This window comes from Saccostrea cucullata, unplaced genomic scaffold, assembly GCF_032062105.1.
Source record: "Saccostrea cucullata isolate Sc308-1 unplaced genomic scaffold, CSIRO_AGI_Scuc_v1 ctg251, whole genome shotgun sequence".
Lineage (NCBI taxonomy): Eukaryota > Metazoa > Mollusca > Bivalvia > Ostreida > Ostreidae > Saccostrea > Saccostrea cuccullata.
In genome coordinates, this window is record NW_026935559.1 from 280019 (window position 1) to 305831 (window position 25813).

Here is a 25813-nt window from a genome sequence, read left to right on the forward strand (position 1 = left end):
AGCAGAATGGTCTACTTGTATTACTTAGAAAATAGGTTTTGATTGCCTCTTGCCTATCTCCTTCGCCATCTTAATTTTTAAACGTCTTTCTTTGCCCTATCGCTAGATATAGTTCTACCGATTTTCGCTAGAAATTGGTAATAAATTGAAGACCTGATTTTCGATAGAATAAAGCACTGGACCAAACAAGATTGAACAATCAACTGTCTTTTGCCATTAGAAAGCTCTGTCTCTCAGAAAAAATGAAACTTTTCTTTAAAAAAAAAATCATGTTTCTTGTAGACATAAAAATGAACAAAAAAAAAAAGAAAAAAAAACGAGTAGAAAAATATGTAAACAGTTTCTACTGCTTGAGTTGATCAATTCTGTTAGCAGGAGTAATATAAGAAATTCGAAGAAGCAACTGCTTCATTAATATTTGAATACGGAATCACACTACATTTTAAGTTTTCGAAGTTTGTTTGCAATTATACTAGTAAACTTAAGTACTTAACCACACCGAAGAAAATAAAAGTTAGCAAGTTCTATTACCAAGTCAACATATATTGATTATTACAATTGAATAAAATCACGGAACTTTTAAAGAAGAATGCATGGAAGGGAACTGTTAAAGAAAGAAAAAAATTCTATAGTTTTCTTTTTCTCCACAATCTAGTCAAAACCATGTTTGTTTTTTTTCTATATCCTCCTTATATAAAGTTAGGGTTAGGGCTAGGTTCAACCCTAACCCATGTTTGTTTTTATCTATAACCTTATGCTTAATTGATGTTTTGTAATAAAAAAAAATACTGTACCAGTATCATCTTTGGAATCAATTTATTGAATTTTTGTATCCTAAGCTGATGTTATAAAGCATTCATATACAGAGTCTCAAGTGTCATCAACCTAATTACGTCTTGATTAATGAAATTATTCGAATAGGGCATTTTCTTTCATTCTTTGAAAAGCCAATGTTTGTAGAGGAGTGTATGTTTTCAGTCAAATGAAAACTCCTAACATGTCATTGTTGTCCAAATAGCATCACACAGATTTTTCTTCATTTCTGTTTGAGGCTTATTCAATTTATTCTCTACATGTATATATACGCCGATTTTTTTTTTCTGAATCTACCGGTATACATCTAGCTTTACTGAAAAGTATATAATTATTTTTGATTTTACTACAAAGGAAAGTAACATCCTCAATTGAAATGCAAGACTTGCAGTGCATAAAAATGAAATACAAAGGCCAAGGAAACGTTTTACCAAAACACTATATAATACAAACTACATTGTAAAACTTGCTGACAAAGCTTCATACAAACTTTTTCTCATGCAAAGTATTTTGAATATAATAGGATGTGAAATATTTCTAGAGCAGTTGTTGATGTCCAAATTTTGTTTATTCTAGAGTGTTGGAGTAGGCAAATGATTCCTATGTTGGACGTGGAGAGATGTCCTTCATATGAAGCCGTATAAATTGAGGTCCAGTGTCGCAGTAGGTGCTGGCATGGAAAATATCCCTCATTGCTTAGTGGCCATGTGTGCCGAGAACAAGAATAAATTACTAGCCATCCACCGCCAGTTTTTTTAGTGTAAAAGTACTCGACAGGACATTGAACAAACAAACAAATAATAGATCATAGATCCCTAAGTTGTAGATCCTTAGTCGTGTAAAATTCTAGTTTCTCCGCATTATGTAACTAAGTTTTTAAATTCATCATAAAAACACTTTTAACAATAAGTAGTAATATTTCGTGCTGCAGCCATTTTGATTACGCTACGTCGATCGTTAAGATAGGACCATAAATCAGATAAGAAAACGTTAGTCCACTGTTTTGCCAGACTGATTTTTATTGTTATTCGTATTACATTAAATAGATATCGACCACCATTTTTTCAATTATAGAAGAGTAGTTTTACATGCCATTTGAGCTTTGTAAACATTATTTTATGGACAGTTATCCATATATGGCGGCAATAATGGAAAATTATTTATGACGTAGTTTTAACGTATTCGTATTTTTTGCCTGGTAAAAACTGGGGATATCTAAAAGAGCATCGAAGTACTCTCTATGAGTCTTAAAGAAACCAGAATATACAGGAACTGAAGCATCATTGAGCTCCTTAAACTTACAATTCAATAAAAGTCAAACGAATCTTTATTTTGTACGTAACTATACGAGTTTAACCTTTGCCTTTCTGTAAGCGACAATTAAATATTCACAATACATTAAACAACTGATTTACATTCGGGGCTTTGATGGGATTAAAACAAACACATTTTAGCTGGATGAATTCACTTTAAAGGAGGAAGAATGGAAGTTTTATGTTCATAAATAAACATTTATTGGATCAGGAATTTTCATTTATACGGCATTCCCTCAGCTAAACTAGAGTGAGTAGGTAAAGACATGAAAGCTAAATATAGAACAAGACTTTTCTCCATTGTTCTGAAATGCCTAGTATAATTAATTTCTGGTTGTTTGTTATGGTGTTCATATATATGATCTGAATTACCAACGATATTGATTTTATAAGTTTATATAGAGATCATTTTAAAAATTCTATTTATCTTTTTTTCAATCTTTTATTCTCTAAGTTTTTTACTTTTTAACAAGCACGAAAAGCATGCAGTTTAACTTCCACTATGCAAAACACAGTAGAATGCATCTTAAAATAGGTAAGAATTCAATAATGCCTACTTATTACTCTTTAGATTTCTGTTCATGCAAACCAGAACGAGATTGGTAACGTTAGATTCAATTACATATTAGTTTTTCCATGTTTTTCAAAACTAAAATCCATGAAATTCTACTGTTGAGTACCAACAACATAAAAAAAAACACTTGTTGCTGTAAATGAAGTCGGACAATGGCCGGACAATAGCTAAGGCATCCCAATATATTTCTTCTTAAACTCCATTTATTTCCTCTGATAAACCCCATACACAGTAGAATAGTTTCTTAGTATTAATGATGTGAAATCAAGTTTCCTTCTATTCATATTCCTTCATTGTTGAATTTTAATAAAGGCAAAATGTTCTGATAACTTCTTATCTAATTAAAAAAATTATTGTAAACAAACTTTTATTTGCGTGCGAGAAATATCCGCGAGTTTCGTGTCCTACTTTAATTCGCGTATATTAAAAGTAGTAAAGCATGCATTTATTTTGCTTTGTATAAGTAAAGGATGGTTCCTAAAGAGTGAAAATTAATCGTCGCGGATTGATTCCAAATTGAAGAATCGCGAAAAAAGATGACGCGAATAATAGTTGGTTTACAGCATAAGTTTTAAACCTATAATTTAAGTTCAGCTATCCGTTATCCCCTTCCATCAGGAACTGTCCCAAAACATTTGAACATAGGGCTTCAATTTCTTCTCTGAAACCTCTGAACCAATATCAACTAATTTTGGTATATATCATCTGTGGGTAAAAGGGAATAAAATTTGTGAATTTTATGTTCTGCTTCTGGGAATATTATTTAAACAAACTAAGTGCATGCTTATCATACCAAATGATGCGTCTTAAAATATCAAAAATATAAAATTCATGGCCTAAGGGTTTGGGGTTCTGGTGAAAGTGAAGGCTCTATTGATTATATTGTGGGAAAGCATGATTTCTATGAAAATACGAGGGGTGATCAAAAAGTTCGCAAACTAATTGAATAACTTCCATACAAGAAACAATATTTGGTTTTAATGTTGGTTATAAGCAAAGAGACTGAATGTATAGCAATGAAAGATTTTTACAGTTTTATATTTCTTTCCATGTTTAATTTTTATGACAAGAATTTGTCAGAAATGGTCATTTCGGCAACAGAATGGGTGGATAATAATATCCCCCTGGACCATTAAAACACAGATGTTCAGGAGAGTGTAAGGCTAGGCATCCTTTTTATCATATTAATATGTTTTTATGTGATGACATTAACTTTTCAAATATTTAACTATTTTTCAAAGTGCAGCTTTCCTTAATTAAAAATACATATCTTATGCTTTCACTGGGTAAAATATTCCTTCATCACCTGCATACGGAGTTTATATATCTCATGTTAGAGGGATTAAGATATACAATAAATTGTACGCAAGAGCATGCATTTTTCTCACAAGTGTATGACAATTTCTAACACGAGGTAAATTATTGACAAACAATGTGTGTCGATGAATCAAGAATTCTTCCGCTCCTGGTTATAAAGCAAAGACACTGAATGTATTGCTCGTTTAAAATCATTATTTCTATTGATGTTTTATGTGATGACATTAACTTTTCAATCGTCAGCTTTCCTTACTTATGCAGCAATATTCCTTCATCACCTGCATACAATAACCTTGCTCACTCCGTATGATAATTTCTAAAATGTAAATTATCCCACCTGTGATGTTTTGGATACAATAAGCTCACTCCTCCATGACACCATATTTGCTCTGCTCCTATTTTGTGTTGTTTGTGGACTTTTGGTTTTGAATACTGTTCGTTATCTCTATGTTTGATGAAGTTTCATGATGGAGATAACAAGTACTAATCGATCTCAAAAAATCTATAAACTATACAGATCTGTAAATAGTGCATAATACGCTGACCCCTGGAATTCCTATGGTGGTCTCAAGTGCCAAGGAGGAGTAGGCATCATTTTGAGACCCATCGAACCCTCCATGAGCACTGAATATGTATCAAGTAGATGATGGAACTTTTCAGTATAAAAACAAGCAATATTCATATAACAAGTCAGTCGAAAAAAGACAAAATAAAGGCTATAATTGCTTACGAGGTCATAATAACGACCATAAAATTTACGAAATACTTTCTTTTCACGAGGCTATTAAAATCCCTGTAACATCAATTTATCACTCAGTAGCCTGTCTCACTTTAAAAATAGATCATGATCAGAGACAGGTTTTGAGTAGCAAATAATTAAGTTGAGGTACATAACCACTATAACAAGGTGATAGTGGAATATTACTGCATAAAAGAAGTCATCTCGTTATAAAATTCAGTTATTAAATGGTCTTTTCGTCTATAGCCAGTATAACATCTAACTATGAAAAAGATGTGGTTTTTTTTTTGTTCAAGTTCACCGAGATATATCAAGTCGACTTACGAATGGAAATAACTAATGTAATTTGATAAGACACTGTCGATAAGAATAAGAAAATTATGCAAGAATTTTTATTGTATAAAAACAAAAAGGACATCCAAAATTTCATGATCATTTTGACTTGTAAATAATATATAATTAAAATCGAAACAAACATAACGACATAATATTTCTTCGGTTTAAGTGCATTCTTTCCATCACTCTGCCACATTAAGGAAAGATATAATTTTTCTTTGTATTTAAGATGTGATCATATTAATACTTTACAGGCTATAAAACACTTTATTCAATCTAGGAAAATGATATTTGAGTTTATATAAATTTGTCATTGGTTTGTAAAAATATCAAGACAGTAAAGTTTAGATTATACCTTAGTAATGATATTGTATGACGTCAATCAGCAAAGCTAACTTCTAAATTAAATTTAGTCGGGAGATTTAGAAAAAAAAGATGTGATTTGAAATTTGATCATAAAGTCATAATGAATAACGTCTTTTTATCTGATTTTATAAGGCTGATAACGAAACTGATGTTGCATTAGCTGCTTACAAAATTATTACGTGCTTCTTCGTCGATTACCATCTTTCAACCAGCAATCTACACAGCTCAGACTAATTAATTGAACAAACAGTTGCAAACAATATTCATAAAATTATTCCCACAGACTTTGATTTGAATTGGAAACCCTAGATTTTAGATGTGTGACTGTTTAATTTATCTTGCTAATTTCTGTAATTCAGAAATTTTTAACAAATACCAATCTGGTATGAATAAGTTATGATATGCATGTAATCCATGATGAAGTACGGATTTCTTTATAGGTTCTGTTGACATTCTGTTTGTCATTTTATCTGCACAAAATTTAAAATTTGTTTTCTAAGCATAAACAAACGAATCTTTTCCGTTTAATTTAAGATATATATGAAAGCATTTGCTTCAATGTCTAGATAAAATTATTTTATGGAGACAAATCGATGATTTTTAATTCAAGCTGCATGACAGAGACTTAAAGCTCACGAACATGATGACGTCAGACAGGTGGTAGTATTTCCCAGAAGGCCCTTTATGACTGTCATGATTCAATAGTGCTGTCGGATAACTCAATACAGCATAGATATGGGTCTAATGAATTTCATCTTCAGGGTGCAGTTTCATGCGAATTGTCGTTTGAGCAATGTTTGATGATGCATTTTGTTTAATTATCTTTCAATAGAGACAGTATGCTGTCTATTACAATAGGGAAACGGTTCCTAAGACATCTTTGGAAAGTCAGTTTAACGGAAAATATTATTGCAATTATTTTCTAAAATGATCTGATTGTTACAATTAAGATAAGTAAAATATCGATTACATATACCACATTAATTAATATATAGAAGCATGATCGTTGGTATAATTTGGATATATCTTATCATCTCTATAGACAAGCGGTTACATTTAGAAATTGCCTTATTACTTCCTGCACTTTGTCTCGTTGGTAAAGTTTCAAATTCATATGAAAAAATATATATGTATCTGAAGAGTTTATGTCCAAAAATACTAATCTAAAAAATGTGTATATAATTCAAAGCAAAATTTGTGTTAAAAACAAGTTTTATTGAAAAATATTTTACTGACAATGGGCGATAAACTCTAGAGTTTAATCAAAGTAGATTCCAAAACCAAATTAAAAAGAAAATCAAAGCACACAACTCTGTTATTAGTTGACCCGTCGAAAGGTGATTTACTCCTTCAAGGCGCCTGATCCCCCAGGGGTCTGTGTTTTATGCCATGTTTAACGTCTTGTATTTGTAGACTTTTGTTTGATCAACTGGTGTTCGCGATCTTTTCTTTTTTTTATTTCAATCCACGTTATTCAAATGAAAGGAAAATAATAAATATAATAAACGGGCTGTATTAAAAATTAGAGGTTTAAAAAATAATATCACCGTGGCTTATGTATGATAAATAAGCAACTTGAAGCCGTTTCAGCGACCTTTTTTCTTCTACTCATTAATATCATATAAAAGTATCACACTCTTCTTGTCTCACCTGCGTAGAACAAATTACTTATTAAAAGGAAATGTAGAGTAATGAATAACAAGGTATCAGATGAACTTTTTCACCTTTAAAACTACTAAGGGTTCTAAATTAGCTGTTCCAACACACCTCGAAATTGCCAGATCGAACTTGTTTTTCTTAAAAGGTGAAATAAAGTATCTTGCTTAAAGCCTAATTACTAACTATTTAAATACAAACACATCAATAATTCAATGAGGTTGAGGTTGTTCCTTTAACTTTTATCAATTTTTATTTCTGTTCTCAATGTTCTCGTGAACTGTTCAGAAATCCATGTTACAGTCGACAAACTTAATTAATTCTTCACCTTGACCGGTCAGCAGGGGATACTCACTCCTCCATGGAACCTGATCCCACCTCTGATGATTTAGAGGTCAGTGTTTGCTCTGCTACTATTTTTATGGACTTTGATATTGAATACTGTTCTTTATCTCCTCACTGATGAAAACATATCTAGGTTGAATGCAAAATGCAATTTAGCCTGCTTCTCAAATCAAACAAATAATATTAGAAATCTACCTTGGCATATAATACAGGTATTACACACGTGTCTCCTTTTTTACTTCTCATCCGTTTTGCAATTACCTTAATTATCACTTACAGTCTAATGACTTTTATAAATAAAGTCACGTGAGTTAGGAAGTCCATACCACGGTTGTTTGCTGACGCCAGATGCAATAAAAGATAAGGTCTTATTAGTAAAGGAAATACGTTATCGTTTAAACCAAACGTTTTTCGATTTCCAAATGGGCATCATTGTGTATTTAATGGTGTTAGAACTAAATGAACTTATTGCTTTCCGGGAAAAATTGGTCTGGAATTCCTAAATTCATAACAGTATACATATTTGCTTGACTAGACAGTAGTATACTCTGCGACACTTCCGGTGCCAGTGCAATTAAATGTACTTTTCCTTTTTCCCGAGTTATGTTATTAATTTGATTATGCTTTTATGCAATCCTTTATAAGCTTTACATATTACAAACCAAGAAACTTCAACATATTAGTCCACAGCGTTGAGCAAGATCAAATTCCTCTCTTTAGAAAGTACACCAGTTGTGATTTTCAATTCTTGATTAAGTCTCAAACCTTAAAGAGAAAAAATCCTAAATTATAATGACAGGCTTATATGTGGATATGTTATACAAATACTTTTGTTATTATTTTTTTTCTCCCAAAGTTTCCTTTAGACAACTTTCATTTGCAAGCTTAGGTTATCTACGGGCACTAGGGATGTTAAAATCTGCATGCTATATAGATAAAAGACATGTTCTTATTTATTATCTGTTCATATCTAAGCAGAATATGATTTATATCTATTTTCAAAATTGTATATATATATATATATATATATATATATATATATATATATATATATATATATATATATATATATATATATATATATATATATATATATATATATATATATATATATATATATATATATATATGTGTAGGTAGGAAGAGATTTTTTTCCTTTTTTGTTCATCTCCTTTTTTTGTTCATTTCCTTTTACTAAAACAAGGAGTAGAAATCATTAAAAAAGCTAAATCAAGGGTCAAATTTATGAAATAGTGTATAAGGAGATTTCAAGTTCAATTAACAAGTAGCATATTCTTCTTAGAACATTTATAATATACCAAAGACAATATGTCCATGAATATTTTTTTAATTGATACATAAGGCTAACACAGTCATACATGAAAAATCATTTTCTTTGAATACTTATGTATGCTCATTTTTGTGAATTTGGCGTGCCATAGAAATCATTAAAAAAGACAATTTATAATGTATCAGGAGATTTCAATTTCAATGACCTTAGGAAATTTATAATTGATTGCTAATATACATAACACAGTCATATATGAAAAAAATCATGTATCATTACAAAAACCGTGATAGCTAATATAATTTATCATTAAGCCAATTGCTGAATGACGTTTTTATACAATTTTGTGGGTCATTATTTTCAAATTGAATTGTCTATGGGAATTAACGTACTCCGAATCATGACAATGAGCACACGGTGAGTGTGACTGTAAAGAGAAGATGCTTTCTCATCCATGGGACCTGATTCCACCACTCCATATTGAGAGGACTTGTTTCCTGAGCTTATATAAATGTCAAAATTTCCAGCTATACATTATCATTTTGTCCTTTAATCACAAAATCAAATCCTCATGAATTAGATCATTTTGTTCCCTTTCAAAGATTTGAATCATTTTCATTCCTGAAAAATATAATAAATACAATAAAACGTTTGTCTGTTAAAATTGTTTTATTTCCTGTTAAGTGTAAATTTAAATTTTGAAAAGAAAAATCAATCAGGTTTGTTTCAATTTATCGCTGCTAACAGATTTAGAACAGTTTGAAGACTGTTTCCGTATTTTACGATACGCAGGGAGTAACTGAATGCAGGTAAAATATTTTTTAAAAATTAAATAAGGGAAGATTTATGGTCCATATGACAGAAAATTGTGGAAATAGGCAGGTCAACATGAAAGTCTTGATAATTTTTTGTTGAACAACATTAATTTGCTATTGTGTTATTACAAGTTATTATAATTGTTAACTAATTGTGATATAATGTTAAGCAATTTTTGTTTCTGTATTCTATAAATGCCAAAAGGACATTGATGTCAATGTAAGACGTCATCTCCACTTTTTAAGAATTGTTACATAAAGAATACAACACAGTGGTCCCTGAGATAACCATAACTTCTCATCTTTGAAAAGGAATAGAAAACAGCTCTCCTGTTATGCATCCTCAGTAGATTAAAGTCTTTGCGTCTCTTTTTATGATTTAGGTTTAACTTAATCTCTCCTTTCTCTCTCCTTCCCTCCCAAATAAACAAATCAATTAGTTAATTTGCCAGGAAAGTTTAACGTGATTACAGAAAAAAGGACTGGTTGTATATTGATTAACAAGTTGCTATCTCCACTTTAGAAAACTTTGAAAACCCAAAGTAACCAGTTATTATATAATATTCCCGAAAAAATGTTTACAGATTTCATAAGTCTACTCTTGTCATAATTGTGAAAGATTTGGACTTAAGACTAGTTTTATATTTAGATATTTTTGAATATTTATAGTGTGAGATTGGGGATCATCAAATATTTAGTTTAGACAAATCATTGTCTGGAATGATTATCAAATGGATGAAAGGGAATACATGAGTCTAATTGATTTTTAGAGTTTTTATACTTGACTAAACTAGTTAATCATACCAATTGTTATATCACAGATTACAAAAAACATTTATTTTCTGTATATTTGCATAATATTTTTACTATATCCGTTTTACATCTTGTTCGTTAACAATTGACTCTTATGTACACATATACTAACAAAGTACTTTTTGTTTCTTTTATGTTTGTGTCTTTTATTTCAGAGTCAGATACATATAGTCTAAAATGTTCTTTGCTCCAGTGTTTTCTAGTTTTACCAGTAAGTACTTGATGTTCTGGTTGAGTTCCTATTTATTTTTTTAAAGTGGATAATGTGGATAATTTGAGAAAAATAGAGACTTTATAAAAACACATAGTAAGAATTTTATGTTTAATCTAATGTTATGTTTTCACTATAATTGTGATTTTATTAGAAGCCAGAAAGTATTCAAAATAATAAATTACATTTAGATTAAAGATAACAGCAGTACGTATAGATTCTGTACTACGTTTAATTCTGAAAAATAGCTACATGATCATTACTTTTCAATCAAAACTGCTGTATTTTGATATTCTATCCAATTTAATTTTGTTACTTGTTCAGAAATTCAACAAAACCATGTAAGATTTTTTCACGCAGTATCTTTAATCATTGCTTCTGAGATAATTTTTCTTTGAAATAAATACACCCAGCCTCTGAACAAACAGAGTCGAGTGGCTTCATCAGGACTCTATGGGTATTCATTTGTTAAGAGTACACCAACGGGCATTTTGATTCATGCCCAATGCAAACATAAGCGCTTTATGGATAAATATACTCCTCGTTCCAATCAGAGGAGAATGACGATGAATTAAGTGGAAGGCCAGCTTGCAAAGCCACCTTCTAACTTATTCCCTCCTGATAGCTATCCATAAATCGCGGCAAATTGATATAATTTTGAATACTTGTCATAAATACCTCATCGATCGTATTCCCTCGTCATAGTTAATTATTTGCATGCCGCGCCCCCTGGTGGAAGGAGACCATCTGAGTGGGAGATATGATAAATATAAGTAAATGAAAGAGCGCAAAATCAAGTGCTTCAATTTCTTTTGTCTGTACAATCTTAATTGGATTCTCTAATTACCCTAAATTTTAGCAGACAGACCGTGTATAATAAATGGTATTAATTCAATTTTGTAAGATATCTATCTTCCATCTAAAGCATAAGAGTTTCAGGATCCCTACTGCCTGCTAGCTATAATACAGTGCTGTTATGTTGTGCAGTTCTGTGAATATGAATTTTTACTTCGGTGTAGTATGGATTCTTCTTATTTCACTAAATCTGGGAACTTGCATGTATTATGCAGGTAAGTCAATAATGTAGAACTTTATTCTTACCATCAACAAAGGAACGAAAAATACTATTTTTATTATCGACGTATTGAATAACGTTATCCAAGATCAATTTTTATTTATTTGTTTTTTGGTTGCATTTTCGCTTACAAAGATTTTTCAATTTGATATAATTCTATCTTTGAACACATTTCTTATTTTAAGGATTATAAAAAAGGTTTGGATCCGTGAGTGAAAAATACTAGTACCAATTTCAGTAAAAATCTATAAAATTTTATGAAAAATATCTAAAATCAGAGAATAAAAAGTAAAAATTTAGTAAATAGAAATCAAAGCTGTCTTTTTCTCCTCAAAAATGCGATGACAGAAGAGTATTTATATTGGTAATTCGTAGGAAGCAGCAAATGACCGTTTCTTACGAAAGGATTCGATCATTATAGGAACAGTATGACACTGATTGAGTACCGTATAATACAGAATCAATTGACCTCATCTCGTCTCTATAATTGAAATCCAATTGTTAAGGCAGGTTGGTGACAGGTTGCTCCTCATTAATACAATAATGAGGGAGAGCAAATGCCAATAATTTGTAATATTGTACTGAATTAAGGAGAATTTAATATGGAAGTATCTTCAGCTTAGAAGGTTCCTTGTATGCATGGAAACGTTCTTTAATTGAAACCAAACTTTAAAAAAGGGTGTAGAAAATTGCATTTTCATTCAAAGTTCTTATGAAAACGTGAAAGCAGTTTGAATTTTACAACAAATAATTTAAGATATTCCAAATAATATAATGAATAGAAATCGATCCTTCAGAAGACATGAACAATTTATTTAAACATTATTCAGACATTCGTATCATCGCATTTTCATAACCATTTCCATTTTGAACATTGAAATTACTACGGACAAAATTTGTAATCAAATCAAGGATTTTTGTGAGAAATCTTTCTGTATTTTCAATATCAGTTTGTTACTGCACTTAACCAGACTATTTAAGGAGTGTTCACATTGTAAGGATGATGCAAATTTAGAAGAAAACCCTTTCTTTATACCAGGATATAGTCATCCTATTCAATCATTCTGTTTAGATCAATATTTATCCGAGAAGTTCTTGCGGATTTTCTCGAGTAATTGATGCACTTTTCATGCTCGTAGCATCTTATTGGCAGTAAAAAGATACCCAAATCAAAAGCCTTAATACTGGAGTAATATTGATGCAGAAATTAAAATTCAATACCTCTCCGGATTTCCTAGATTTTGTAAACATGGATAATTTTTCAATGCACTTTTAAGGTCTTTCAGTAATTAGCAGGAATGGAAGACACTGTGATTCTATAGGAAGATTTATCCTTGTTGAAGCATCTTTAGGGAAAATGAGTATCTCAACTTAAAACTTGTTTGTGTTATCTTCATATTTTGGTAATTTTGAGCTCAAACAAATCCAAGTCAATCAGAAGAAATATGGAGATAACAACAAACAGTATTCAAGGTCAAAAGTCATTAGAAGGATAAAGTGTCATGGAGGAGTAAGCATCCTCTGCCGACCGGACAAACCCGACTTGTGTTCCCTGTCATTACCGGGATGAAATCCGTGGACAATTGATTGTGTGAATAATGGCCTTATTATTAATATGAAAAATGTCAATCAGTAAATAAATAAATGATGAATTGATTTTGTTGACGAGGTCATTGTATTGACCATAGAAGTTGAAAAATGATGACTGTGAACGAGACTCTTGATATTCTTGTTACATTTACTTACCTGTAAATAGTTTACCTTGCTTCAAAGTTGTTCTTATACAGAACATGTTCTTATTCATAGGCCTAACTAAGAGACCTCATATATATTCAGGTGATAAGGGTATATTGTTACATTAGTATAGGAAGTTGACGATTGAAATTTTGAAGTCATCATTTTGTTATGAATTGGTATTAGGTAACCTTTAATGTCTTTTTCTAAATTCTAGTAAAATATCCAATTAAAAAGTTCAGACTTCGTGGCGTCTTGTTATTTAAAGTCACTGGGAGTATATCGAGTCTACGTATGGAACTATTTTTAATGGATATTATACGTCGTCGATAGGTCTTAATGTCGAGTTGAAGTTTATAACAATGGTGTCCTTTTTCTCATGTATAAGATAGTGAATTACTTTTCCTTCTTATGAATACAATATAAGGTCTGTTGATAACGGGGAACATCTTTTAAAACTACATAACTTACAATAAGAAACTCGAGATTCTTTTGAACATCTACTACAGAGTACATCTGTGTACAACTATTGGCAATTGCTGTATGAACTGCAAGATGACCTTAAAGTCGCCTAAATATAGCTGTGAAAGGTGTTCAAAATGCCTCCGATAGTTTGCAAAATGTACCCGATAACGAGATAATTTAATATCTATCTAACGTTGACAATATGTAAAAAAGGTTACTACAGGAGTAATGAAGACCAAACAGTTACACACTCTTCTTCTCTGCTTCTTACAGTGATTCTGCTACGTGCAGTTGTTCGATATGTACCAAAACATTGATTTTAGACATTGATATGGTATTAAGTTTAATAAATTCTAACATTCGAATATGACAGAAATTTACTTAAGAGAAAGCTATCAATGCTGAACATGTCTGGTTTTTTTTTCCGTGTCGAGATTATATTTAATTAAAGAAATCCTGAGAAATACTATCATGTTTGATTGATCGTACCAAAAATGTAATGGAAGATAATGAACAGTCATCATTCTCAGATAAACATTATTCTCTAAAGTCCATCCCAACAATACCAATGTTGAGAACAATCAACAAAACATATATAACAACACCTCTGATATATTTTATCAAAATGTCGAATCAAAGACAACAGAATGAGCTTACTTCATTCCATGTAGACTTTTTAAAAATTAATTTTGCTTCATAGGAAAAAAGAAACAGGTCTGTTAATAATGGAACACGGCAAATTCTGTTCTGCCACTGTTAGTGGGCCTAAACTAACTCTGACTTCGGATTACTATCTGTTTAATGTAATTAAGCAAAACAGAGGGAACATTGCAGAAGTGACCGTTCGAAAGGGGATGCTTTTTCCTCTTTAGCCCCTGATCCGACCTATTGTGTTTCTAGAGATCCTGCTTTTGTCTAGTTCATGATTCGTACTTTTACAGGATTTAAGAGGTTGATTTCTGCTCGTTACCTTCATTTTCCCCCCATTTTTATGTGTAATATCGACAGAGGTGTTTATATTCTTAGCTTTTAATTGCAGAGGATTTGGCTACAATAACTATAAAATTCTTAATGGTGAGAAGAATATCTGAAACCAATTCATCGCCTATGAAAGCGTAAAGTAATGTTTGCATCCAATGGTTTTTATGATGAAAAGTCCGTTTTACACAATAAAGGTTCCACTTTGGTAGGAGACTAAAGTCATCAATCGACATTTATATGGAAAGTTCGGTTGTGTTAATGTGCTACATTTCATACTTTGACGTTTTGATATCCCTTTATGAGTTTTACTGGATTTCCCTTCCTAGAACACTTCAAATCTAATCCTAGGAAGAAGTAAGTTTTTATGCTGGGTAAGAATCGTTTTTTTGAAAATCCATTTAAGCAAAATAAGATATAAAAAGTACATCTTTTAAATTTTTTATTGAATCATGATTTTTTATAATGATGTATGAAGACAAAGAACATTAATATATCTCAAAAGTCTATTGAATCAATTCAAAGTGTAGGCAAAAGAAATACATACTTCTAAAATCATTAGAGGTGAGATCAGGTGCAATGTTGGAGTAAAATTCCTTACAATAATTAATCATTAAAAGTTAGTTATAAATTAAAATGATGAATAAAGATCTCTAAATGAAAAAAAAAATTCTGTATACACAGTGTTATTTACGTTATGAAATCCATTGAAAATCTTCAATATTTAAACCTCCTAAGGCACTCATGAAACCTTGCATCGGCGCTATAGAATAATAGGAACGTTCTTTACACTAGGATAAAAAATATATGCAGTGTTTTGGATCAATTTTATTAAATACAAATTGCCTCTTAAATTATTGTAAGATGTAATTGTACATATAGAATGATATGTCATTTTCCCCCTTGCAATATTAATTTGTGGTATTTAACATTCGAAGTCATATTGGCTCAATTATTATTTTATCTACATATGTATAAAAATATAATGGTTCATTCACAATCTATGTTGAGCTTTTGAAAAGGGGGCTTATTAAAAAGCCCTTAATGGTAATCTAACAACCAAGCTTTATGATAAACGTGATGACTACTGAAGTATAACTTTTACAACCGTTAACTTCTCTTACTTATCACCTGCATACGGAGTTTACATATCTCAGTTGATTCGCTACGCAAGAGCATTCTCTACGTATAAACAATTTTTTTAAAGAGGTAAATTATTGACAAACAAGTTGATGAAACAAGAATATCAGCAGTCTCGTTTAAAGTCATCATTTCGTAAGTATTATGGTCGATACAATGACCATGTCAGCAAATACAATTTATCATTGAATCAAATGCTGACTGACGTTTTTTATACTAATACTAGTCCATTATTTATACACTGATTTGAGAAACCTGATCCCACCTTTGATGTTTTGGAGGTCCGTGTTTGCTATGCTCCTATTTTGTATTGTTTTATGAACTTTTGATTTTGAATACTTTCGTTATCTCCATATGTTTCATTATTGATTGTTTGAAATTCTCTGAATGATTAAGTTACATGTATATTGAGACTCATGTACAGATTATATCTTAATTGTGCAGTTAATTTTATATAAGGTATAAAGTTACAAATATTAACATTGCAAACGGTAGGTTGAAACTTAAACGGGTGTTATAAAACGAAATTTCGTGATGTTTAATTCATATTACCGGTATGCCATATTTCTGTTTTCACTTTAAGTATAAACCTGAGGTGAAACATTGAGTTTAAAGCTTCCGATTATTCAACAGGTCATATTCTACTCTTGCATGATATAAAAGATGAATTGAATCTAAAACACCTATATCAAATTGTTTTAAAAGAAAAATCGTTGTCAAATGGATTTTACTAAAGCGGAGATTAAAATACATTTGAATAATGATTAAACAAAAGACAAGCCTCTTTGGAACCTTGAATAGGCTTTTGAACATCAAACGGAAAAACATACATTTGGAGAATGTTAATTGAGATTGCTATTGACACTACTGAGATCAATTTTTTTTTAGTTTTCATTTTATGTGTTTTTTAAGTCGCTTTTCACTGTCTCTACAGAGACTTATTGAGAAATGATTTTCTATTGTATCGATCCTGTGCATTTCATTTCCTCATCGAGCTAATTGTGTGTTCTTATATGTCACGCTAGATGGATTTCTATTTGAACTTGGAAAATGAGAGAGGGAGAGAGAGAGAAGGGGGGGGGGGAGAGGTTCAAAACATGATGTTTGAAGCATTAAGATGTGTTTTATTTTATTAATCTTTTAAATATTATAAAATTGGATATATCGATCATTACCTCATGTTGGTACTGTACATGTATCTTAAATTTAATTTAAATATACACTAGACAAAATTACTAACGAACCACCAGATGAAAGTAATATTTTACTTTTCAAAACTTGTTTAAGTTGTATTTGATATATTATTACGTTACAAAATCAAAACTAAAGCATTTAAATATCTTAATTGATAAATAACTACAATGTTAAATGAAGCGTGACCATTTCATAGAAAACATAAAAATCGTGTCCATACTAATTTGGAGGGATAAATTTCTAATTTTTTCTTTGCATATTTGTTTTTTATGTTTGTATATTTAGAAAATTATAAATAAAATTATACCGTATGCGGCATTTGATCCCAGGAGATTTATAAAACAGACAGTATGGTGTCTGCAGGGGGTTCCTTTGGAAAGATATGTAAAAAATTAAAACAGTGTAAACAATATTTATTCTTCTGGTGAGAAATTGTTGCAGATAGATTAGTAGACATAAAAATGTTCACTCTAGATAGCCAGGCCATTAAGTAAACACCACACCGCAATTTCAATGTCGTTCTACAAAATTCGGGCAACCGGAAGTTGAGTGGACTGGGTATGGACCCCAAGGCATTGGATAACTAGCAGGCGATATAATAGTCAATCACTGCGTATTATTTTATTTTTTTAACTGGGAGACTGTTTCTGGTGTAACCTCAAGGACCATCACCGGTAATTAGCAATGCATATATTTGGGCAAAAAAGAAGTACGCAAAGCATGACGGGAAATTGGTTTTAGCAAGAAGGTCGTTTTGGGGTTTTGTTTTGAATCAAAGACATTTGCCAATCCCATTGAATTGGAATATATGACGTTTTATATATACTAATACCGATTAGCCAAATGTTCAATTCACATAGATGAATTTTAAGTGGTGCGTTAGCAATTTTGTCTAGTGTATTAGTTTAGAATTTAGATAAAGTTGATATTTTTCATTTCAGATTATGATGATGATTATTATAACGAACACAGGGCACTAGATCTATTCAAAACAATGCAAAGGTAAGAAATGGGGAATTTAAGGAAGATGTGTTCATCAGAAACAAATATCTGGACAAATGCAGACTTTGTGCTAAAGAAGCTTGTGTAAAATGATGAAGGCTTTTGTATTTTGACTAATTTTTTTCAGGTCATTTTGTACTTGTATATTTACAAATAATAAATAATGAGGACTTTAGAGTCAAAATCCATAATTTAATTTCCTCCATATCATTTATTTAAACAATGAAATGCGTTCTTGGTTTGTTAGAAAGGGAATCGTATTAATGTCGAGGCTGTGGCAGAAAAAAAAATGCATAACCCGCGTAAGCAATATCTACGACGCTTATTCCTGAACTATTATCAAAACAAGACATTTTTTAAAATTATAAATGTTTTTGCATCTGTATGAAAAACAAATCGATGTAAAATATGTTAAATATTGTATTATAGAGTTTATGTCATTGTATGCTTAACTTATGGAACAGCATATGTTCAAGAAATCTATGCAGGTGGCTTGCTTAGTGTATTTTATGGACTGATTAACCGAAATGGTCTGCAGAAGAAATAAAAGAAATAATATGAAATGGCCAATGGATGTAAATATATTCTACAATATATGGTAAAGCTACCGCCATATCTTTTTGTGAGTAATTTTCTGAACTTGTTACTTGCATGTGGACCCTAACAACCATAGGTACATAAATAGTGAATAATAACAGTCTGAAAGCAATAATTATTGAATGAAATTTATGGAGAAAACGAACAGTATTCAAGCTCAAATGTCCATTAAAGAATCCAAGCAATTTGGAGCAGAGCAAATATGGACCTCTAAAACATCAGAGTTACTGGGATCAGGTACCATGGAGGACTAAACATCCCCAGCCTACCAGGCACATCCGCTGTTTTGATATAGAAATATGATAACTCTGAAGTGAAGTATATTTACCTGAGAGTAGTATTTTAATAAGGGTAATGTTTAAGCGAAGCAATAAAGATTAAGAGTCACTATTTACGTGTCTACTTTTGCAACAAAACGCAGAAGGTATTTAGTGTCAATAAAGTACCATTTTATGTCAGAGTGTAACTGTATCGTGAATGATTGTCGCTTATATAATGAGTAGTATTGAAAAATACCCTAGTACTTAAGTTCATCAAACCTTACCTTTTCAAATTTTGTTTTGAATATAACCTTATTAATTTCCATATTTATTATAAGGATTTAAATATTCTGATGTGTTAGAAAAACGATTCAGAATGTTTAAGCGTCGCGCTGTTAAGAAGTTGCTCTCTTGCATTATACAGAACTATAGAGTTTCACTTTATACGACGCGGACATCTTTATTTCAATAAGATTTGACGCTACATGCAAGTCGCGTTGTCTTCATGTTGTTTCACTATAATAGGAAATGTTCATTATAGTATACTTTCACCGTATAATAGAAATAAAAAATAGCCCATATTCCTTTGTGATTAGTATTTCGTATAAAAAATTTCTCCTTAGATCTAATCATTGTTTTTCGTCGATATATAACATGAGCGATTTTATAATAATGATGTTTCATGTATGCTCTCAAGATAAATGTGTTAAAATGATACGTATCGATAATTTTCCATTAGCCTAAGGACATAAATGTCAATGAAATGGATACGCTCCCTCTTTCTTATATCTTCTTTTGATTATAGCTCTTGATAAAGAAAAAACAACTATGCTATAAGTTTAACATTGTGTTTTATTTAGAGTTGTAGAACAAAACACCAGACAAAATGGCTAACGCGCCAATTGTTATTCTCGTTTCTTAATTGAACATTTGCCTAATCGGCACTAGTATATCTAAAATGCTGCCAAATTACCCAGTGCTGTAGAATGGACAAATCTCTTGGTGTCATGACAGTTAAGACCTTTAAATGATCCGCTGCCGGAAAACCAATATCCTGAGGTACACTGTGCGCCGTTTTGGTCCAGATTTGCTGAATGTGGCCAGTGCATGAGGTTGCAACAGAAGCATCCCAGTCAAAAATCAAATTTGCGATCATATCAAATAGTGTCGTAGTGCCGATACACATTTCACCTACCTCCCGGTTGTCCCTCTTTATTATAGATATTTTTTCATAGTATCGTGGGTTCTCAACTTATGCCGCAATTATCGATAGAATTCATTTTCATATTTGCTAATCTATTTTCTGCAATTTTTATACTAGAAAAAAGATAAATCATTCATAATAATTTCGATGCCCGTTTTTATTTATCAGCATGCTTCGTTCACCACAATTTTTAACATTTAAGCTTCTTTTCTTGAACCCGAGCAAATGAAGCAAATTCAACCAGTTTTGGCGTCGCATCAATACCTATGGCCAAAAGCCTACCATAAAAATTATGAATTTCCTGCTCTCTGCACAGGGGACGAAGAGGTTGCATTAAAACCATTTCAAGTCATTGTTAAATAAATATCTTCTTTTCTCCAGGATATAAAGTAGTTAAACTGTTGGCGTGATTTGTAATGAAACATATAGCCCTGCCAAATTTTTGAAACGCATAGCACTTATAAACAGAGGTTTGGAATTAAGATGGGGCTCTGATGATTAAATTGTAACTATATATAATGTCTTCGGACACCTCAGCTCCAGGGTATTAAACAAACAAGTTAGAAAAAAAAATTATTGTGATATGAAATTAACATACATAAAACAGGTGACTTGGAAGAGATCAAGCATTTGATTATAATTCACTCTTATTGAACCTGAGATAACGTACCCAATTAATCCTAGATGCTAGATGTAAGATTGTGTTTTGTCGCCTTTCTTTCTTGTTGTGTCATTATAAACAATCTTAGGATTATTACAATTATGCGAAAAAATACAATTTTTGTCACGGATACACATCAATATATCACATAGTTAAGGGACAATTTCATTCTACCTAGATTGCACAAGCAGAACAATATCATATAGTATATCTACATGAAAGCATCCAGTCTCATGTTTTTGCATGTTCTTGCATTGTATCAGAAACAAAATTTAAGATGCGGAAAAACACTTTAAAAAGGCCAAAACAGCCTCGAAAGACTTACACCTGGACGGCCAATTATTTTACAATGTGGCACGACCAGTTGAAACTACTATGATGAATTATTTTGTGATCATTAAAAAAAAATCATATACTAGTATCAAATATAGGTACAACTATATACAAAAATCAAATTTCTGATGGACCAAGATACTTATCTATGATATGACTTGCATGTACACCAACATGGATATTTGGAATTTTCGGTTTCCAGATCATAACAAGGAGCACATGGAGGTTGAGGGAGGGCAGGTGATGCTCACTCCTCCATGGCACTTGATCCCATCTTTGATGTTTTGGAGGTCCGTGTTTGCTCTGTTCGTATTCTGTATTGTTTTATGGACTTTTGATCTTGAATACTGTTCGTAATATCCGTATGTTTCGTTATTACAATCTGTCAAGGAAGCATATCTAGAAGACAGTGCTTATCTAGAATTACCTCGACTTTGCAGTTCTGTTAGAACCTTAAGCTTATCACCTTCGAATTTACATATCACTCCAAAGAATTTTAATTATTTCCTCTTGTGAGAATTGTCAGTGTAAAACCTGTATGTATTACAATTTCCACTTCAGTTGTAATTTGTCAACGAAAACTGACAAAAACTACAGAATGACAATATTCTAAATCAGAAAGTTGCGACTCCTGTCGGCCAAAGTATTATAGCGTATGCGATGTTTAATCCTAAAGTTGAAGTCAGTATTAGATTTCTTCATCTTTGAAGAATGTTCTGAAAAGAATTAAGTTATATTTAAAGTAAGTTTCCTATGTATCGGAGATACAGGGCGGGGCTTGAGGCGAGAGCGATAGCTCGACCGGGCCCCGCCCTGTATCTCCTCAAAACAGTGCAAACTACGTACTTTAAATGTCTTGTGACATGACCTTTCTAATGACCTCACATATTTACATGCGTATTTGGGTACATATCACTCAACCAATCAGATGATTTTGCAGAAAGTTGATTTAGTATCACATTTTAAGCATCTGCAACTGAAATGTCGAGTGAGGTGGACGTGCAGGTATTTAACATTTGAAATAATTATTTAGGGGATGCATTATATAATTTGTTTTCCAAAAAATTAAATGTAGATTTCATTGCGTAGGATTTTTTTCTCTATTCATCTCTTGCTGACATTTTTTCAACTTTAAGCTACGATTGAATGCAATACATTTTGATACGAGGTACGTAAGAATCATGTGGAAATATTTTAGAAACAAAAATGCTTTGGGGAAAATGTAATCTGAGAGAGGTGTCCGACAATGTCCTCCACCGGTCCTCATAAACATAATTGAAATAAACAGATGAAAGGAAGGGGGGTGGGGGGTATTTTACAAAGGTGATCCCAGCACTCACTTGTGCCTTCCATCCCACCCTTTTTTCTTTTTCCTTTCGTAAATGATTTTTGATAAACTTGTGTACATTATACGCTTTTTAATTTATATATACTAGGTTACGATATCACGCACATAGTGTCTTGCTTGGTTATAAATCTAACCTCACGAAATACGATTTTCCACTGATTATTTTTTTTTTATGTGGGGGGGGGGGAGGGTTTCAAAGTAATCATTTGTGATCTGTCAAACTCCCTGCTTTCTAAAATTTTCGAATCCTACACTAATAAATTCATGCTGTAAAATTTTACTCTTCATTCATCTCAAATTTTGAGTAAATGTTACCAGTTCTATCATGCGTATTGAACGATTGTTGTGTCTGTATACAGATACAGCTTTCCGTCATCGCTAAAAATAAACCGTACTGTATCGTTGATATTTTGCAGATACAGTACAGTTTTTGTTCATTTGCATAAGAAACGCCCTCAAAAAGTGTTCTGTATCGCAGTTACAATATGCTTGACTTCAAAGGAAAACTCGCCGGGTCATGTCACAATACAATTAACTGATCATGTTAAATTGTTGCAAATAGAAAAGAAGAAATTAACTTTTTATTTTATTGATTTCTGACCATCATATTTCTCTAGCTTTTCAGGAAAAATTTCTACATCTATTTATTAGTTGGCTCTATTCCATTATTCCATGGATCCATATGGTGTTATGCTATACTAAGATAACTTTTAGTTTTTTTGCCCTTTTGTCTCTATCAAATGTCTTTCGTTGCAATTAGTAGAAGATCGGATGCGTTTTCTTAATCTTCAGTGTTCAATTAACACATACACACGCCCCTTAACACACCATCATAAATCATGCAATTTATACAATGTTCTATAATATATCATATTTCATCGCTTTGTGAAAATCAGCGTCCAATGACTGTACTATATTGACTTTTCTTGAAAACATATCTCATTTCTCAAAACTTGACGTCACTTGTATGCATTCATCATTAAAGGCCTTGTCGCTGAATCTAAATTGAGCACCGGAAAATGAAGTCTGTCTCGAAGCCCAATAATTTCCTGTTACTGGTTAATCTGACTTATTAGTGTCCCGGTTATTATATATGGAGATACTATGCACGTTTCAGGGAAATGAAAATCATTTTGTAAAAATTGTTCATTTAAAAAAAAATGAAACTGAAAAAATGGATATGTCAAGAAATTTCGTGATGCTCATTTGTAACTTGAAAAAGTCCATTGATTCAATTTTTTCTAGTAATCGTCCTATTGAGAAGGAATAAATACGGTAATTATGGTTAGCCACTGCACAAAATTAACGTAATTGTATAAAGCGGCAAGCAATTTCAATCCTTTAGAAACCAAACAAAAAAATACAAAGATTTTCTCAAGAGTTCACTATCCTGTAAAACATCGATTTAGTTATGTTTCATAGTTTTTATCTAATTACTTGGGTTTGATTATTGGTTTGTATCAAATATTTACTTATGGAAGGTTTTTTTTTTATTATTATTAAGGACTTCAAATATATTAAACGTCTTTTCTAGAGCAATTTCACCTCTCATATTCTAGAGAGAAATGGATTGCTGTTTCGTGAAAGAGACAGTACAAAAATGTAACTTGAATTTTTAGGTTGTTAAAAAAGAGATCACGACCATTCAAACCTGATACTTTCTATTATAAAGCTTAAAGGATACCGATATTCTAATTCAAATAAAACGTCCTCTCGGTAGTTTTTGATGTGCTACATTCATACAGCTAATTGATTTGAATATGACTTTATCATTTATTCCCTCTGAATTATTCATTTCCAGTTGCATGGGAGTGAGAAATACTGCCTGTTAAACATCTGAATAACAAATCATCTCCAATAGAGACTTTTTTGCTAATCTATACAGGTCCATAAAAGCAAGTATAGCTGATGGGATTAACCAACTAACATAACTGGGCAAACATAAACAATATCGAATAACTCGTCGTAGGTTACTACTTAGAGGGAACAACAATAAACCAGGGAAAAGAGTTTTCTATTTTTAATACAATTTTAGAATTGAAATATTCTACTTCAATTATTGAACAAAAGTGATAGTCTCTCGTTGAATGAAAGTCAAAATTCTTGATTTTCATTCCCATCCCGAAGAATGCCTTGGCTTAGAGATAGTAAATAAACCATCCTGGTGGAGACTGGAAGCACCAAAGTTTCTCCAAATATGCTGTTGTAGTCCACAATTACAAAGTGATCAGTGCTTTGTTGTCTCAACTGCTCAACCATGATTTTGATTCATTATTTCATTAACGATGTTACAAAAAAAAATCAGATACAGACAAAAATCAAAGGAAATGTTTTTTTAAATATCATGTACATTTAATTTATTTCACTCATGAGGCAGGATTTTGTATTTCGAAATCTGGAAAATATCGAAGAATCCTATTGTATCCCTTTTAACTATAAAGCAGTGAACATCCTCTAAATAAGTATACAGTGGAAAAAATATTCAGGGGAACAAACAAGTCCCGTGCATGTAAATTTCCTTTCCATTTACCAAAGTTAATATAGTACACCAAGGGGGGATGTTTAGACCTTTTTTTTCAAAAGCTGATTTATCAAATTTATGAAAAAAAAATATAATTGTACCCATCTGTAAAAATATACTTATGCGTAATGGTAGTTTTTTTTTCAAATTACCGGTTAGATATGTGAAAATTAACTTATCTATTTTTAAAGATAATAACATTCTACGTTTTTGTAGGCGAAATTATTACCAGCTACGACAACCTACGTGCAATGGATGGAACAATCGTTGTTTACCTTGGTCATCGCAGATCCAACATAGTTGCTGTAGTGGACTTTCTTGCAAGTGTAATTTGTGGGGACAGAACTGCAGGTGCACGACTAAGCTGTGGGGTCGCTGACCGACAAAGCCTTGACACATTATCATGTCTGACAAATATGTTGATGAAATTACGGTTAAAATGGAGTTCATTTCAGAATCCTTCATGCTCAAAAATAAATATATTACCTTATATTTCCATTTTCAATTGTTTTTTCTATGATAAACACTACAAAAGTCCATCTTGTTAATTGGCAATACCTGTGGTATGTATATTTCTCCATTGAAATACTACTGAAAGATCAGATGTCCACTTGCATGTATATGAGTGGCGTATAAATACACTGAAGAAAAATAGATGTTTTGTTTAATTGTTTACTAAATAATTAAATATAATAAAACTATATCTTTTTATAAA

The 25813-nt window shown here is 31.5% G+C and overlaps 1 protein-coding gene across 1 annotated transcript; it reads left to right on the plus strand.

Annotated features, from left to right (window-relative positions):
- The first annotated feature begins 11305 nt into the window (after positions 1–11305).
- Positions 11306–25590, plus strand: LOC134243253 (uncharacterized). Its single transcript, XM_062725490.1, has 3 exons — positions 11306–11656; positions 18114–18174; positions 25315–25590. Exons 1-3 carry the CDS (start codon positions 11563–11565, stop codon positions 25475–25477), a joined length of 318 nt encoding a protein of 105 aa, XP_062581474.1. The 5' UTR covers positions 11306–11562; the 3' UTR covers positions 25478–25590.
- Positions 25591–25813: the final 223 nt, after the last annotated feature.

Bases quoted from the DNA above. Each gene is read 5' to 3' on its own strand.
- LOC134243253 (XM_062725490.1), top strand. From the start codon at position 11,563: ATGTTGTGCAGTTCTGTGAATATGAATTTTTACTTCGGTGTAGTATGG. The intron at 11,657-18,113 runs GTAAGTCAATAA...TTTTCATTTCAG, and splicing joins AACTTGCATGTATTATGCAG to ATTATGATGATGATTATTAT. The intron at 18,175-25,314 runs GTAAGAAATGGG...ACGTTTTTGTAG, and splicing joins CTATTCAAAACAATGCAAAG to GCGAAATTATTACCAGCTAC.